Raw genomic sequence first — 17,382 nt, forward strand, 5'->3', positions numbered from 1 at the left:
GGTTCCTGACAAGGCCCTTTCTGACAGCCCACACGCAAAGTCAAAAGCTCAAACCTATTGGAGAAACCAAAAGGACCATCTGCCTCGACACTTCTAAATTCTTCAAATTCAAGTCATCTCAAGCTTTCTCAGTTGGTATTTTTTTAAGATAAAGGTGTTTCTTTGATGTTGGCATAAGCCAGTTAACATACTTGAGGAGAGAACATTTAGGACGCATGAATTTATCTAAGCTATTGAGATTCTGTGTGATCCACATTATAATGGTTCTCAAATGTTTTCTTCTGGCCCCTAAACTCTAGATTCAGATTCATATGTCCAACAGTCTACATGCATCTCCAGGGGAATGCCTAGCAGGCATCTCTAACAGCATATCCAAAACGCAACTTTGGTTTTCTACCCAACTCGGTCCCACGTCACCTTTCCCATGTCAAGAAATGTTACCACCACCCACCCAGTTGCTCAAACTAAAATTCTAGGAATGATCCTTGACTTTTCCTAACTCCGCAAGACTTGTCAGTTCTCTGTCTAAAATATAAGACCTGCTCTTCCATTGCACCAGTCCAATCTGCCATTACCTCTCCTTGAGGCTGGGCTGGAGCTTCCCTGCTTCCACCCTGGCCTCCCCTTCTCCACACAGCAGCCCCTTCTACATGCTTTTAAAATGTAAATTAGATCCCATGCAAATCAGATCCCATGGCTTCTCCTGCTTGAAACATGTTGTTTTTTTAAACATTTAGAATAGGCTGGGCCGGATGATTCACGCCTGTAATCCCAGCACTTTGGGGCACCGAGGTAGGTGGATCACCTGTGTTTAGGAGTTTGAGACCAGCCTGACCAATATGATGAAACCCTGTCTCTACTAAAAATACAAAAAATTAGCTGGGCATGGTGGCGTGTGCCAGTAGTCCCAGCTACCCAGGAGGCTGAGGCAGGAGAACAGCTTGAACCCGAGAGGCAGAGGTTGCAGAGAGCAGAGATTGTGCCACTGAACTCCAGCCTGGGCGACACAGCGAGACTCCTTTTCGATCTCCTGACCTCATGATCCTCCTGCCTCGGCCTCCCAAAGTGCTAGGATTACAGGCATGAGCCACCACGCCCTGCCAAGACTCCTTCTCAAACAAACAAACAACAACAACAACAAAAAAAAACATTTAGAATAAAAACCAAATCATTTCCATTGTCCAAAAGTCCTTTCACGGTACAGCTCCTGCCCAGCTTTCTGACCTTGTCTTTCCCTGGCTTAGGAATTCTACGGCTGTGAAATGGGTAGGACATAGTGAGCCTCAGCTATGTGCCAGGTCAGGAGCCTCCCGCACATCACCTGATACAGTCCTTGCTACAACCCAGCAAGGTAAGTGTTATTAACTCTGAATTTGTTGTGAGCATTAAGTGGAAGTGGATGATGCTAGTGCATATGCAGTGATCAGCAAATGTTGGAGTCTCTGCCTTTCCTTTTGTTCCAGTGGTGGAGGTGGGCAGGACCTGTAGCCCAGAAAAGTCTACACCGCTTAGGGATAGAACTGGAACCAGAGCTGGATGTCCCTTTTCATGCATGCTCCCTTATCCACTAGCCTGATGACCTGTCTATAGGGGGAGCTGAGAAGGGTGAGTTCTGGCTCTCTGGGGGGACACGTGGGTTGCTGAAGGAGTTAAGATGTCTCTTACCAAACCCTGGCCCTCCCCATCCCTGCATCTGCCTTTGTGGCTTTAATGAGAAATCCAGGCGCTTCATAAGAGACTGTACAAATAACTTCTAGGGCGCCACTAACTCATTCAGCAGAAAGAGATCCAGGGCTGCCAATGTTTCAGGGAAGATAAGTGAGTGGAAAAAAGGTGGTTTTTATAGCGTCAGGCGGACAGAAGGATTTGCGTGGTTGAGTGTGAGCTCCGCCCCTGCAGCAGAGCTGAAAAAAACCAGGATCCAGGCTCCTCAGCCCCTCTTCACAATATTTGATTAGGAATTTGGGGCGGGACCCTGGTCTGGCACAGGCGCGCACACTCTCAGTAGACTCTTTCACTCCTCTCTCTCTTCCTCTCTCACACGTTCTCCAAACCAAGGAGGCCAGACAGAGGGACGTGGTCACTCTCTGAAAGGTTCAACTGGAGGTAAGTATAGTCGTTTTACTTCGGGTTTGTCTCTAGCAGTTCCTTAAAAGAAATAAAGGAAAAGTGGTAGGGGATAGGGGAGATGGGGAGGCAGGGAGTGTTCATTCCTCCTTCTCCACATCTGGGCCACGACCCCAGGGATACTGGAGAGTGGCAGAGAAGGTGTCTAAGGGAGGGGTTCCAGCCCTGTACCTTTCTCTTACAGTTCCTTTATGGGTGCTGAGGGGACCTCCAATTCTCAGGCATGAAAAAGTGAAGGACCCTCTGTCTAGGGAAGCTTCTTCCCTGCTACTCATAAATCCCACCACGCTGGGAGTGTGGGCATTTTGAAGGGTATTCCAAGACCTGGATGTCCCTGCAATCTCTCTTATAGAGAGGTTTGGTACATAAATGCTATTATGGGAGAGTGGGAAAGTTTTGTGTAGAGTGTGTGTGTGTGTGTGTGTGTGTGTGTGTGTGTGTGTGTGTGTGTGTGTTTGGAGTGGAAGGGAGAGAATAAAAAGAAGTGTTGAGAACTGGCCATGTCCAGGGAGCTGTGGATTGAGGTGGGGATGCAATCCAGGTGAGGAGATGGCCTCTGGCTTGACCTTCTCCACTGATAGGAGGGAGAGATCTTTCTCTAGAGTGGAGAAATGAAAGAACAGCAGTAGCTCCTGAGTAAACTTCCCCCACCTGATAGAGTGGCAGTCCTGAAAACTTTCGACCTTACAGAAACTTTGAGTGCAGGAGGGCCTCTAGCATTATGGGAAACAATGTAAGAGCATGCAACCCTGAAGCAACATTGCTAAGAGATGGAGTGGGGTAAGGAGAGGCATAAGCTCCCCATCAAACCCTTTCAGCAGCCATGGCTCTAAGAAGAGGCTGAAGTGGGCAGGGTGCACAGCCCCTAGAAAGCTGAGTCTGAAGGAGAAGGTGGCTCTTGTCTGCCAAGGTGCCCAGTCTGAAAGAAGGAGAAATGGAGACAGAGGCTCACTGTGCCAGCCCTCCAGACAGCCACCTTGGTCCTGCAACAGCCCAGGGCTGTGCATGGAAAAATGCTCTGTTGGCAGCGGGCCGCTCCATTCGTCTTCTCTCCTGGCCAGATCCAGGGACCAGCCAGCTTGCCCAGGCAGTGGGCAGTTGGGTCAGCTTCTCCAAAACACTGTGGCTCTTTGTCTGACGCCTGAGGCTGCCTGTGGATGAGCCAGGGTGCCTGCTCCTCTGCAGCCTAGGAACTGATGGGATGAAGTGGGCCCAAGGAAACTGTTCTGAGGGGACAGAGAGGTCTGGGATGGATGGTGGTCAGGAGGTAACTCTGTTGAGTGTCACAGTTGGGGTCTTTCCCATCAGTTCACTGGATCTGATGATGTTGGCTTTTATACTCCTTTCTTTCTTCTGTTTACAGTTGCCAACCCCAGTAGGTCCAACAGCAATGTGAGGGCTGTATGTGACTCTTCCAGGCCAAGAAAGGTTCTAAGGTTTCTCTGTCCAAGGGTGACACTCAGGAAGATGCCCACTGCTCACAGGAGTATGTCATGCATTGGCTATAGGTAACCAGGGTAGGGTACCCAGGCCACCCCTAGTCTCTTACCTTCCATACCTTTAGTTTCCCTCTCAGATGACATCAGACCCACATTTCCTCTTAAGTCTGCCCTGTTCCTATCTCATTAGCATAACAGGCTCAAAAGCAACAGGTTACCAGCAATGTGGGGACCTAGACACAGAGCCTGGTCATCTAGGTGTCATTGCTGGGAGCAGGTAGCTTGGTAAAGGAGAGGGGAATGTCAGGGTCCTACCTCAAGCCGCTTTCCCTTGAGCATACACAAGAGTTTCCAATCGCTAGTTCTTCTTTTGGTGTCCCTGATTCATTTCTCTTGGCCCCACATGGCTCTTGCATGATGCCCATGGTGGAGCATGAGGAGTGCTAACACCTTACTAGGCACCATGGAAGAGAGAAGCAGACTAACTCAGACTCCACACACTGAGTACCTGCTTTAGAAGACAAGTGCCACACCCAGTGCCAGGGTTCCCAGTCTGGAAAGGATTTGTAACTGCTGTATGAAGACCCTGTCCCAGCCAAGTTTCATGTGTAGCCACAAACTGCTAACCAGTGAGTTTCCTCACTCAGCAGACTGTTACAGATGATGGCACTTTGGAGGGCAACCTGAGCCTTGTGGTGGCTGCAGAGGGACCACACTCCTCCCCAAACACTCAAGACCAAAAACTCCCAGCCTGCCCAAGAGACCAAAAGATTTTCCAGACGTAGTTCAGCTCTTCCCCTTTGATGCATCAAGTGGCTTCTGGAGGTCTCCCATAGACATGGAAAGGGCTTTCTCCTTGGACTCTTAGAAAAATACTATTTCCCTGGAACATCCAAACTGGATTTGGGTTCAGATCTGAAGAGCAGCCCACTACCATCCTTACCACCACACCACAAACACAGGGATTGCTGTGGGCTTTTCAGCTTTCCCACAGGACTTTCAGGGTGCTAGAGACTCCTAAGAATCTGCCCCTCCAAAAAAAATGCAGCCCTTCCCATTCAAAGACATTCTGTCTGTGACTCTATGACCAGGGGAAAATGCACTTAGCTCATCCCAAATAGCCATGGTCCAGCTGGACCAAGTGCAGAACCCGACTGGGAGGAGGCACCGAAGAAATGAGAGCAAGGCTCCTGCTCTCAGATGTTTGACACGGAAGTCAGCTCTGCATAGCTCAAAGCCTAAGGCTTGCCTACTCTGCCTCACTGCTTCTGCGGAGTCTCACTCATGCTGGCTTGCTCTGTTCTCTCCCGCTTCTTGCAGAGACAAAATGCAGTGGACCTCTCTCCTGCTGCTGGCAGGGCTCTTCTCCCTCTCCCAGGCCCAGTATGATGATGACCCTCATTGGTGGTTCCACTACCTCCGCAGCCAGCAGTCCACCTACTACGATCCCTATGACCCTTACCCGTATGAGACCTACGAGCCTTATCCCTACGGGGTGGACGAAGGGCCAGCCTACACCTATGGCTCTCCATCCCCTCCAAATCCCCGCGACTGCCCCCAGGAGTGCGACTGCCCACCCAACTTCCCCACGGCCATGTACTGTGACAATCGCAACCTCAAGTACCTGCCCTTCGTTCCCTCCCGCATGAAGTATGTGTACTTCCAGAACAACCAGATCACCTCCATCCAGGAAGGCGTCTTTGACAATGCCACAGGGCTGCTCTGGATTGCTCTCCACGGCAACCAGATCACCAGTGATAAGGTGGGCAAGAAGGTCTTCTCCAAGCTGAGGCACCTGGAGAGGCTGTACATGGACCACAACAACCTGACCCGGATGCCCGGTCCCCTGCCTCGATCCCTGAGAGAGCTCCATCTCGACCACAACCAGATCTCACGGGTCCCCAACAATGCTCTGGAGGGGCTGGAGAACCTCACGGCCTTGTACCTCCAACACAATGAGATCCAGGAAGTGGGCAGTTCCATGAGGGGCCTCCGGTCACTGATCTTGCTGGACCTGAGTTATAACCACCTTCGGAGGGTGCCTGATGGGCTGCCCTCAGCTCTTGAGCAGCTGTACATGGAGCACAACAATGTCTACACCGTTCCTGATAGCTACTTCCGGGGGGCTCCCAAACTGCTGTATGTGCGGCTGTCCCACAACAGTCTAACCAACAATGGCCTGGCCTCCAACACCTTCAATTCCAGCAGCCTCCTTGAGCTAGACCTCTCCTACAATCAGCTGCAGAAGATCCCACCAGTCAACACCAACCTGGAGAACCTCTACCTCCAAGGCAATAGGATCAATGGTGAGACCTTGGCAAAGGGAGGCGGGGACTGGCTGTCTATTTCACTTGAAAGATACTATTCTGAGTGCTAGTGGCAAAACAAAAGAAATAGAAATAGGGGAACCAGACAGCACAAATGAAGCAACCTGATAACCAAGCCATACCCCTGTACAAAAGAGAATACACTTATACTAAATAGCAGTGCTAAGACAATTCAGTGGGGAGTGGGTTGGTACAGAAGAAGACTTTCCAGGAGAGGTAAGTTTCATTCCAGGTCTTGAGAGATAAGTGGGCATGGGTTGGAGGTATGCAGGATGGAGCCATTCTGGGACAGAGGCTTGCCACAAAGGAGCCAGTCATTTTCACAGGTCACCTGTCAATGTAGAGGACAGCTGGGAAATGTCATGTGTCTGAGAGGAAGGGGTCATATGTCAAGGAGTAGTAAGAGATGAGTTCAGAGAAGTTTAGGAGGGAATAGTTCAAAGGGAGGGAGATTTAAGTTTAACTTCTAAAGTCTGTCTTGGGAGAATGGTGGGTTGAAGCCCTGTACTTACTCACTGTCCCAGAAGAGGATGAGCTCTCTTTTTCCACTTGATCTACTCTTGCATCTACAGCCTGGTATTGTGTTTTGGTGTTTATTTGTTTTTTAAACATAACAGTTGGTGGACTAAAAATGTGCAGCCTCTCAGAGCTGAATGCGGCACTTGTTCTGGTCAGTTCTTCCTGGAGTACAAGGACCCCCTGGTGGCAGGGCAGATATCCTTCCTAGGGTAACATGAGCCTGACTACCACCAAGCCTAGGACACTGGGCTTCCTGTTTCATAAGCACTTCTCTGCAATGCCCAAAGGAATAAAAAAAGGCTGCCTCCCTGACTCTAAGAAATATTCATTTCAGATGGAATCATCTAGCTGATTTTCAGCTCTCTTTCGTCTTAGGATCTTGTATTCAGAACATGCTTACATTACCCCAGGGCCTCTGATGTCTTAATCCCAGCTGGAAGGTACTGAGCCAGCACTTAACCTCCCTTCCTGTCAGCAAAGTCCTCTTCCATCTGGAGAAGGGAGGACTCATTAACGACCACTGGCAAAGGGCTTTGAAGTGGAGCCTGCTGAGATAGAACAGCACCATCAAAGCGCTGAGAAGGACTGAGTCGTCATCCTCTCCCTCTCATTCCTTTCTCCGCCTGTGCTCAGGGAACAGATCAGTCATTGAGCAAGATGTTAACAAGCTGGACAGCCCTCTAAGTGAGAGAGGCACCAGCCCCAGAGGGCAATTTGGGAGTTGACAGTCGAGTGGGCAAGGCAAAGAGACATCTGTCTGGCATCTTTAGTTTGAAGTGCCTGACACCATCATGTACAGCCTAAACTCTTTTTTATTAAAATCTCTCTTTCTTTGGGGTCTTCTTATTCCCAAGGTGGGGGTTGAGGGGTCCTCTAAGACATCTTTTTTTTTTTTTTTTTGAGACAGAGTCTCGCTCTGTCACCCAGGCTGGAGTGCAGTGGCATGATCTCGGCTCACTGCAAGCTCCACCTCCTGGGTTCATGCCATTCTTCTGCCTCAGGGTCCTGAGTAGCTGGGACTACAGGCACCCGCCACCACGCCCGGCTAATTTTTATATTTTTGGTAGAGACGGGGTTTCACCGTATTAGCCAGGATGGTCTTGATCTGACCTCATGATCCGCCTGCCTCGGCCTCCCAAAGTGCTGGGATTACAGGCGTGAGCCACCGTACCTGGCCAAGACATCTTGATGATGTTGCAAGCTGCAGACGTTTGACATTTCCTTGTGGCTGTCTATCATCACACCAGCAGTTACCACTACTTACCTGCCACACACTCTGAATCCAGGAGCGGTCACATCAGAAATGTCACACCGTATGCTGTGCTTCATCCAAGTTTGACCCTGAAACTGTGACGGCAAAGAACAGCTGTCATGGGAAAGAATCTATTAGCACCTACCCATACAATCAGAGAAAGTTAGGATGGAAAAGGCTTCATCACAACCTCTTATCATCGTTCTGCCTTCATGCAGAACCACATCTGCCACTCAAATGGGAGGTGGATCACCTCTTCCAGACGCTTGTCAGAAAATAAAATTAGTGCAGTTTCCTAAGGTCCCGCAAACAAATTCTCTGTTCAGTCAAACAACCCCCAAATTTTCGGTGTCTACTCCCAAATCAGTTCTTGTGCAATTTAAGTCCAAGCCCCATGACTAGGTATCACTTAGTCTCTCTCAGCCTTCTTTTTAGACAAAATAATGCTTTATTTTCCTTAAAGTAGTGAATTACTATATGTAAAGTGCTTTGTCTAGGGCCTGGCATAGAATTTAAAAACCAATGATAGCTATTATTATTAGCCTTTCTTCTCATTGCCACTTTAAAGATGACAGGCAGTTTTTGTTGTTGTTTTGGGGAAAAAGAGACACAGAGAAGGTAAAGCCATCCCTCAAGGTCCCCCAGATGATGTAGATTAGAACCCTGACCTAAAGGACCTAGAGCCAGGCATCTCTGACTGAGAATGGTGAGGAATATCTCTCTGATGCAGACCACTAGCAGGAAAACAGCTCCCCAAGCTCAGCCCCGTCTCCTACAGCAAACGTGAGGGACATCTCCCTGCAAACCAGTCAGGGACTTGGGGATGGGGGGTGGTGGAGGTGGGATTGAAACAACCTTCTGAGAGAGGAGCTAAAAGAAGAACAGGAGCTCAGGGGCACACAGGGAAATCAGATGTGGTCCTCTCCTCGCCACTTCCCTCTTCCATCAGTATCTCCCTCAGTTTTTCCAGCCTGGCAAGAACACAACTCAGAATGTTATTCGGAAGCTTTGGGATCCAGTGGAGCAGGGCGGGTACACCAGTAGGAATTTGAAAACACTTATGTCAGTATTTAATTTGGGCTAGAAAAATGTCCTCCAGTGCCTCCACGCAGAAGCCTGTCCTATTCATGGGCTTGGGGAAGACGGGCGGGTGCTCACAGTACCCAGTGTGTGGCTAGAGTCCATATACACCGTGCGTCCAGCTCCCCACAAGTATGTCCCACATTTACCTATCCACAGCTGGGATCCGGAATTTTAGCAGACAGTCTGAGGGCTCCAGGCTGGGAAAGAATCTATCACAGAGCCTGCAGCTCCATCCTAAATAGGGCTGGAAATGATATTTAAGCTGAGCCACTTTGCTGCTTCTCCTCACCCCACTGCTCTGCTTGTACACAGATAACATAGACCCAGCCCCGGTCTAGGCTCTGCCCCCAACCTGCCCACTCAGAGGCCACTTAATCTAGTCCTTGGGACCAGAAAGGAAACATCCAAAAGCATTCCAGAAATTCTACCCCACCAGGAGTGTTTTCCACAGACGGGTATTTCCCAGTTTCCGCTACTTTTCTCAGTGTCTAATTTTTTGGGGGCCTAGATTTTCTGTGTTATGTCTGCAGTACAAGTTAATTTGCTGCAACCTCACCTCATCTTATCTGGGTCAGTGCTTAACAGAGACTGAAAACCATTGAAAATGCTAATTTAAAAACACTTTTTTCATCAGCCTCTTTAAGCTCTCCATACTGTCTTTCTTGGAACTGTCTTCTTCATACCTATAACCTCCCCCAAGGGGAGCCCTCATGGTCACCCTTAAGAATAGAGTTAGAAAAGCACCCCCTGCCCCTGCTCCTCCTGCCTGGCCCCAGACTGACGCACCTCCTGACCACTGCTGCAAGCCGATGGATGCCTCTGGTAAAACAGCAAGCCCCAGCTCTGGGTCTACCCAAGCATTACAGCTGCTGGGGATGTGTCCATGGACAATCCTACCCTTAAGACCCAATGGATAACTTCATTCAAACCCCCTTTGCAGAGAATGACAACAGGAGCAAGTTTCCTGAAAGTCTCATTCACCATGGTAAAGACAGCCCTACGAGGCTTCCTCAGCTTTCAGTGCTGACGTTTGCCGTCTCTCCTGGAGTTTTAGCTGAGTTCTTGGCTTTTCCTTTCAAGTTACTGACCCAGTAGACTGGAGACAGAGTGGTTGATTTGTCAAAGAGGACAACCAGAGGGAGAACAGAGTTAATAGCAACAGAAAGATTTATGCTAATACCATCCAAGCGGAACTATTGTCTCTATTAGAATTCTGCGGTTTAGGGGAAAATCTTAGGAGACTTCAGGTTTAAAAAAGGGAGTAGACTGTAATCATATTAAATGCAGGAGGCAGGGAAATTATTTATTTGACTTTTGAGGTCCCTAGCAGCCCCAGTGCTCTATGAGTCCCCAGCTTCCTTTAAACTCAGAGCCTTGCTCACTGCTCTGGCAGTATTTAGAATGGAGACGTGCAACCCCCTCAAAGCCCTGGCACACAAAGACACTTGTCTCTCGGCCCAGGCTTTCTCTTTTTAATTTCCTGCCACTTTTTCTATCTGCAAAGTAGCAGGAGATATTTAAGTCTCTCCATTTCCCCAGTCTTCTTTCTCACAGCAATTCAGCAAAGCCCTCACTCTCCAAAAGCAATCAAGTACTTCAAGGTGTCTAAGGTTGGTCTTTGGCTACCCTCTGCTTCCCACTGCTGCCCACAGCTGCCCTCCTGCCCCCCTACCCTGCTAAAAAAAAAAAAAAAAAATGTCCTGGAGGGAAGGACGCTTAAGAACATTCCTGGGCCTGCAGAGTAAAGTTCAGGTTGGTGGTTAGGAGGTGAGCTGCAGACGCAGGCACAGTCCTCACTCTGTCCCTAGTTCTGCCCCTAGTGGCGCCAGTAAGTATGACTCCAATCCTGGAAAACATCAGCCCTCCATCACCAGCTTCCACCCCTTTATCTAAACTGCTTCACAGAAGCTAATCTCACTGTGGCTTCAGGTCCATAATCTGGATTTCTCTCCCCGACCCGTGCTCCTCTTGTCCCCACAGAGTTCTCCATCAGCAGCTTCTGCACTGTGGTGGACGTCGTGAACTTCTCCAAGCTGCAGGTGCTGCGCCTGGACGGGAACGAGATCAAGCGCAGCGCCATGCCTGCCGACGCGCCTCTCTGCCTGCGCCTTGCCAGCCTCATCGAGATCTGAGCAGCCTTGGCACCGGGTACTGGGCGGAGAGCCCCCGTGGCATTTGGCTTGATGGTTTGGTTTGGCTTTTGCTGGAAGGTCCAGGATGTACCATGTGACAGAAATCCACGGGCTGCCTCTGTAGTCTTCTTTCCTGTAGGTGGGGTTAGGGGAGGCAATCAGGGACAGGCAGCCTTCTGCTGAGGACATAGGCAGAAGCTCACTCTTTTCCAGGGACAGAAGTGGTGGTAGATGGAAGGATCCCTGGATGTTCCGACCCCATAAATCTCACGACTCTTAAGTTCTTCCCAATGATCTGAGGTCATGGAACTTCAAAAGTGGCATGGGCAATAGTATATAACTGTACTTTTCTAACAATCCCTGGCTGTCTGTGAGCAGCGCTTGACAGCTCTCCCTCTGTGCTGGGCTGGTCGTGCCGTTACTCTGGGCTCCCATTTGTTGCTTCTCAAAATATACCTCTTGCCTAGCTGCCTCTTCTGAAATCCACTTCACCCACTCCACTTTCCTCCACAGATGCCTCTTCTGTGCCTTAAGCAGAGTCAGGAGACCCCAAGGCATGTGAGCATCTGCCCAGCAACCTGTGGAGACAACCCACACGGTGTCTGAGGGTGAAAGGACACCAGGAGTCACTTCTATACCTCCCTAACCTCACCCCTAGAAAGCCACCAGATTGGAGGTCACCAGCAGGATGATAATATTCATGACCTGATGTGGGAGGAGACAGCCAACCTCAGGCTTAGATCAATGTATAGGGCTATATTTTGGCAGCTGGGTAGCTCTTTGAAGGCGGATAAGACCTCAGAAGAGGAAAGGCCAGACTTTGCTTATCATCAGCATCTGTAATGGGGCAAACACACCTCAAATTGGCTGAGTTGAGAAAGCAGCCCCAGTAGTTCCATTCTTGCCCAGCACTTTCTGCATTCCAAACAGCACCCTACCTGGGTTTTTCTCCACAAAGGTAGAGGCCACATGGTTTTTAAAGTATGAGAAACATAGTTTGTCCTCTCCTTTTATCCAAGCAGGAAGATTCTATATCCTGATGGTAGAGACAGACTCCAGGCAGCCCTGGACTTGCTAGCCCAAAGAAGGAGGATGTGGTTAATCTGTATTACCTGGTTTGTCCTAAGGCCATAGTTAAAAAGTACCAGCTCTGGCTGGGGTCCATGAAGCCCAGGCCAGGCAGCCAAATCTTGCCTGTGCTGGGCATACAACCCTCTGCTTTCACATCTCCGAGCTATATCCTCATTAGTGAAGATGGCTTTTGCTTTATAGTTTGGCTGGGGAGCACTTAATTCTTCCCATTTCAAAAGGTAATGTTGCCTGGGGCTTAACCCACCTGCCCTTTTGGGCAAGGTTGGGACAAAGCCATCTCGGCAGCCAGGGGCAGGCACTGCTGGAGGAGAGTTAGCCCAAGTCTGGGCTCTGCCCAGATGCCATCACATCCCTGATACTGTGTATGCTTTGAAGCACCTTCCCTGAGAAGGGAAGAGGGGATCTTTGGACTATGTTCTTGGCTCCAGACCTGGAATCCACAAAAGCCAAACCAGCTCATTTCAACAAAGGAGCTCTGATGCAAGGGGCAAGGCTGCCCCCTGCCCCAGGGCTCTTCAGAAAGCATCTGCATGTGAACACCATCATGCCTTTATAAAGGATCCTTATTACAGGAAAAGCATGAGTGGTGGCTAACCTGACCAATAAAGTTATTTTATGATTGCACCTGCAAGAGTGGAGTCATTTAAAGCAGACTGCAGAAGGGTTACTTTAAGAGGACCTGGTGAGGTTGCAGGTCACACAGGCCTTGGACTGATGAGCCCTCTTTCTCATCTATTCTGTTCGGGCAGATGAAGCTAAGAGGAAAACAAAATGAAAAAAGTCACTTGTATAAAAGCTCTAGTTAGCAAACTGTGTTCTGGAAGTTCTTCTTTAAGTCTAACTTCAATCCTCTCTACACATTCCCTTCCATATGGTCCCCAAGAGATACAGAATAACTGGGGTTTTTTTCAACCCTTTCCACCATCCTCTCTTGCCAAGCAGGTAATTTGGGATCTGGCTAGTCCTGGGTATTGTTGTCTTAACTGTTTCTGCCCTCTAGTGGCAACTGTGCAGATCTGAGGGTAGCCAAGCCTGCCAAAGCCCATTGGCCCTGGAAGACGAAAACAAACCTTTACCCCCCCATTTGTTTTCTCATTCGTCCTCTGTTCATATCTTGAAAGCCTTTAAGTGCCAGATGTTGTGACAGGTGCTTAGCAAATGTCGCATAAGTTAGGAGGGCAGACTAGGCTCGTGCCTTCGGAACAATCCACTATTTTCTGATAGGGAAATAATAACTGATAGTTATTGGGCACTAAATTCTGTACCAAGCATGTTGCAAATGTTACAACTCCATCTTAAGCCAAAGTAAACTAATTTGACTATAATTCTCTGACGTGAGAGTTAGGCCGGAATGCTAGTGTGTGAAACTACCAGAAAGAAATCATAGTTCTAACCACAGTCCTCTCTTCAAGGACAGCAGATGAGGCCTCTCTGCCTTGGATCTCCAGTACAGGAAGATGCCATGTGGAGGAGACAGAGACATGGCACATAGGGCAGGAATTATCTAACTATAAGGAGGAATCCTCTGCCTCTCCGTTTTTGCTTCTTTGCAGCTCCCATGAGCATCCCAACCAAGACAGAGCAGGGAGAGGAATGGGAGCCAGCCCTGCTGCAAGGCTTCCCTTGTTTCTAAACCCAGTGCTTTGCAAGAAACAGAGTAGCAAGAATAGACTGTCCCTCAGGCTCAGTTGACTCTTTTTCTTTAAGCTGCCATTTGATCGGTCTTATTCTGTGCTAAGGGCTTTACTTATTTAGTATTCTTTACCATTCTCTACCACAGAGATTATTATTTTCACTACTTTACAGAGGAGGAAAATGGAAACAAAGACCCAGAGGTCACCCAAGAAGGACCCATCAAGGCCAGGATCTGACCCCGGCCGTCTGTCTCCCCAGCCTGTCAGTTTTGCAACATTATTTCCACTGCGCTGTCCTGAGGATCCTTGTATTGTTGGATTATTAGGTGTATGCGGGAGGCTTGTGGGTCACTGGCTGTCATAAATGGAGAAAGATCATCTTACTTTTTTTGGAGATGGACCCAAATCCATTCTGCTAGCATTCACAGTTCCTTTATGAATTTCCAATTCAAAATTCACTTTTCATCAGTAAATGTTTAGTGAGTGCCACTGAGCAGGAACTGGGGATACTGCAGAGAACAAAAGCAAACAGCCCCTGCCCTTGGGGGCTTGTAGTCTAGTGCAGTGACAGTCCTTGAACAACAGCAACAAAAATCACACTGAGGATCATGTAGTTACAGACTGAGAAAGAGCTGTGACGATGAGCATAGGTCTACACGAGGATTATCAAGGAGCCTGGCATAGATACTCTGAGATACAGAGTGAGAGCATAGTAATCCAGACGAAGAGATGGAAGGGCAAGTCCAGGCAAAGATAGCAGCATGCATACACACCCTAATGCACAAGGAAGCTTCTGAGGCTCTAGATAGCGAAAATGGCTGCAGCACAGAGAGAAAGGGAGAGAGTTTCAATTGATCACGCTGAAGCAGTAGGCAGGGGTCAAAGACAGTAGCCTTTGTTCCCTTATTTCAGACCCAAGTCCAAAGAAACTTAATTACCACCGTCCCAAACCCCATGTCCCGGGGCCTGCCCTACATGCAGGCTCACAGTTCTGCCTTCTAGCCACTAGTGGGCAGCATCTCATCTCTCACCACCAGCCTTTTCTGAAACCTTGAAATCGCCGCCCACTTTTTCCCAACTTCCTTTTTTTTTTTTTTTTTGAGAAGGAATCTCGCTCTGTCGCCCAGGCTGGAGTGCAGTGCCACAATCTCGGCTCACTGCAACCTCCGCCTCCCGGGTTCAAGCGATTCTCCTGCCTCAGCCTCCTGAGTAGCTGGGATTACAGGCGCACGCCACCACGCCCGGCTATTTTTTATATTTTTAGTAGAGACAGTGTTTCACCATGTTGGTCAAGCTGGTCTCGAACTCCTGATCTCGTGATCCGCCCGCCTCGACCTCCTAAAAGTGCTGGAATTACAGGCGTGATCCACCACTCCCGGCCTTTTTTTTTTTTTTGAAACAGGATCTCACTCTCACCCAGGCTGGAGTGCAGTGGCGCGATCTCAGGTTACTGCAACCTCCACCTCCTGGGTTCAAACAACCCTCCTGCCTCAGCCTCCCAAGTAGCTGGGACTGCAGGCATGTACCACCATACCTAACTTTCGACTTTTTTGTAGAGATGGGGTTTCATCATGTTGCCCAAGCTGGTCTCTAACTCCTGGACGTAAGCAATCTGCCCGCCTAGGCCACATGCCTAGGCTTACAAAGCCTTTGTAAAGGATTACAAAGGAAACCAATTACATTGAAGTACAGCTACCAAAATATAAAACATATACATTTTTGATATAATAATATATATGTTTCTTTATTAATTCGATAAATAACAAGATTTAGCAACAGGTCTAATTAATTATAGTCATTTCAAAGTATTGATGCATGTAAATGGCGTATCAAACTATTTTAACAACTGTAATGTGATATAAAAATATCTTGGCCGGGCGCGGTGGCTGGCCGGGCGCGGTGGCTCACGCCTGTAATCACAGCACTTTGGGAGGCCGAAGCGGGCAGATCACGAGGTCAGGAAATAGAGAACATCCTGGCTAACACGGTGAAACCCCGTCCCTACTAAAAAATACAAAAAAATTAGCTGGGCGTGGTGGTGGGTGCCTGTAGGCCCAGCTACTCGGGAGGCTGAGGCAGGAGAATGGCGTGAACCGGAAGGCGGAGCTTGCAGTAAGCGGACTGCACTCCAGCCTGGGCAACAGAGCAAGACTCCGTCTCAAAAAAAAAAAAAAAAAAAAAATCTGTGGGCCGGGTTTTCTGGCTCACACCTGTAATTCCAACACTTTGGGAGGCTCAGGCGGATGGATCACTTGAGGTCAAGAGTTCAAGACCAGCCTGGCCAACATGGTAAAACCCTGTCTCCACTAAAAATACAAAGATTAGCTGGGCATGGTGGTGCATGCCTGTAGTCCCAGCTACTCAGGAGGCTGAGGCAGGAGAATTGCTTGAACCTAGGAGGCGGAGGCTGCAGTGAGCCAAGATAGAGCCACTGTACTCCAGCCTGGGCAACAGCGAGACTCCATCTCAAAAAATAAAAAATAAATAAAAATATCTGTGATTTCAGCTGGTGACAAAGCCTCAGGTACTGCTAATAATGCTATGGTTTGTTACCTTCATAATTGGAAGGAATGCTACATTTCTGTTAGATGTATGAAAAACAAAGATAGGATTTCTCATTTCTCTCTAAGTCAAGCCAAGGAAAGACAGGCAGAAACATGGATCATAGAGGGAAGGCAAGAAAAATAGGCAAATCATCGTCTTTTCTCTCTATGAACATAGCTTAATCACTCAACAAATTTTTACTGAATGCAAACCTTGAGCTAGATAATGTGTCGGTAGTTGCTGCATTTAGTATGTGAAAGTTGAATGTAAAGTTCTCAAGGTCCTTGCCATGGCATTTGATAGAAATAATAATAACTAACATTCGTTTTACCTTAACAACTTAAAAGACACCTAATTCATTCAAGAACCCATGAGGTAGTTTGCTATAAGTGCCAATTAAGGCATAGGGACAAAATGTCCATTTTTTTTTTCCAAGGGTGGAGAATGATGAGGGGCAGGGTAGCCAGGAATGCTGCAGAACAGCCCCAAGCTCCCTGTCACTGGGGGCCTGCAATGCACTTCTTTGTTAGCTTTATTTGCTAGCTCAGCCATTTATTCTACTAAGCACTCAGGTGCAGGGTCCACAGTTGATGTATATCATCAGGAGACTCAGTATCCTGTGTAGACCTCAAACTCTCCCAGAAATTCTTCTGCCTCAGACAGATGGGAGCTAGTAGACATGACTCCTGTTGCCAGCTGAGCCTCTGGGTACCTAGGCTACCAAGTTGTGCCCAGACGGAGCAAACACATTGCTCAATCTTGTGGCAGCCCAAGTTTCCAGAGTAGGAAACTTTTCTGGAAACTAGGCCATGCTCATACGTGCTGCATGAAATGGCACAATAAACTGGACCTAATCCTTTCCTGGACCGTGTGGTCCAGGGAGCAGAAGAAGGGAGAAATGAGTCCAGAAAGACTGGAATGGACAAAAGGACCAAGCAGACCATGCCCAGCCATGCTGGGCTCCAAAAGAAACTGCAAACACTAAAGATAAATGAGCTGTTTCCATCTCTGTGTCCAGATTGTGAGCTACACATAGGGGAGAAAGAACAAAATTACATTTGACCCAGTTTAAGAAATAAAAACAGGAAATGGGTCAGAGTTCCAAGAGGCAATAAGAAGACCTACCTACATAAGCAAGAGCATTGGAAATTAGAGGGGTCAGTCTTCAACTTTCTTACAACCCACCAGAAATAGAGAATCAGCAGCTTTGCCCTTGTATTCTACCCCAATAAT

General features: G+C 48.4%; 1 protein-coding gene across 2 annotated transcripts; it reads left to right on the forward strand.

Annotated features, from left to right (window-relative positions):
• Positions 1-1,890: 1,890 nt before the first annotated feature.
• On the forward strand, positions 1,891-12,595 carry FMOD (fibromodulin). 2 transcript variants are annotated; one of them, XM_063646970.1, is made up of 4 exons: positions 1,891-2,106; positions 3,491-3,635; positions 4,887-5,872; positions 10,728-12,595. In XM_063646970.1, exons 2-4 carry the CDS (start codon positions 3,595-3,597, stop codon positions 10,877-10,879), a joined length of 1,179 nt encoding a protein of 392 aa, XP_063503040.1. In that variant the 5' UTR covers positions 1,891-2,106; positions 3,491-3,594; the 3' UTR covers positions 10,880-12,595. The 2 variants fall into 2 exon arrangements, with proteins under 2 accessions (XP_063503040.1, XP_054313053.1); XM_054457078.2 differs by lacking the exon at positions 3,491-3,635 and having other exon boundaries at positions 1,893-2,106.
• The last annotated feature ends 4,787 nt before the right edge of the window (positions 12,596-17,382 follow it).

The sequence above is a fragment of the Pongo pygmaeus genome, chromosome 1 (assembly GCF_028885625.2).
Source record: "Pongo pygmaeus isolate AG05252 chromosome 1, NHGRI_mPonPyg2-v2.0_pri, whole genome shotgun sequence".
Lineage (NCBI taxonomy): Eukaryota > Metazoa > Chordata > Mammalia > Primates > Hominidae > Pongo > Pongo pygmaeus.

Excerpts from the sequence above, each read along its gene's own strand:
- FMOD (XM_063646970.1), top strand. The coding sequence starts at position 3,595 with ATGCCCACTGCTCACAGGAGTATGTCATGCATTGGCTATAG. Across the intron at positions 3,636-4,886 it reads ATGTCATGCATTGGCTATAG|AGACAAAATGCAGTGGACCT; the intron begins GTAACCAGGGTA and ends CGCTTCTTGCAG. Across the intron at positions 5,873-10,727 it reads CCAAGGCAATAGGATCAATG|AGTTCTCCATCAGCAGCTTC; the intron begins GTGAGACCTTGG and ends TTGTCCCCACAG.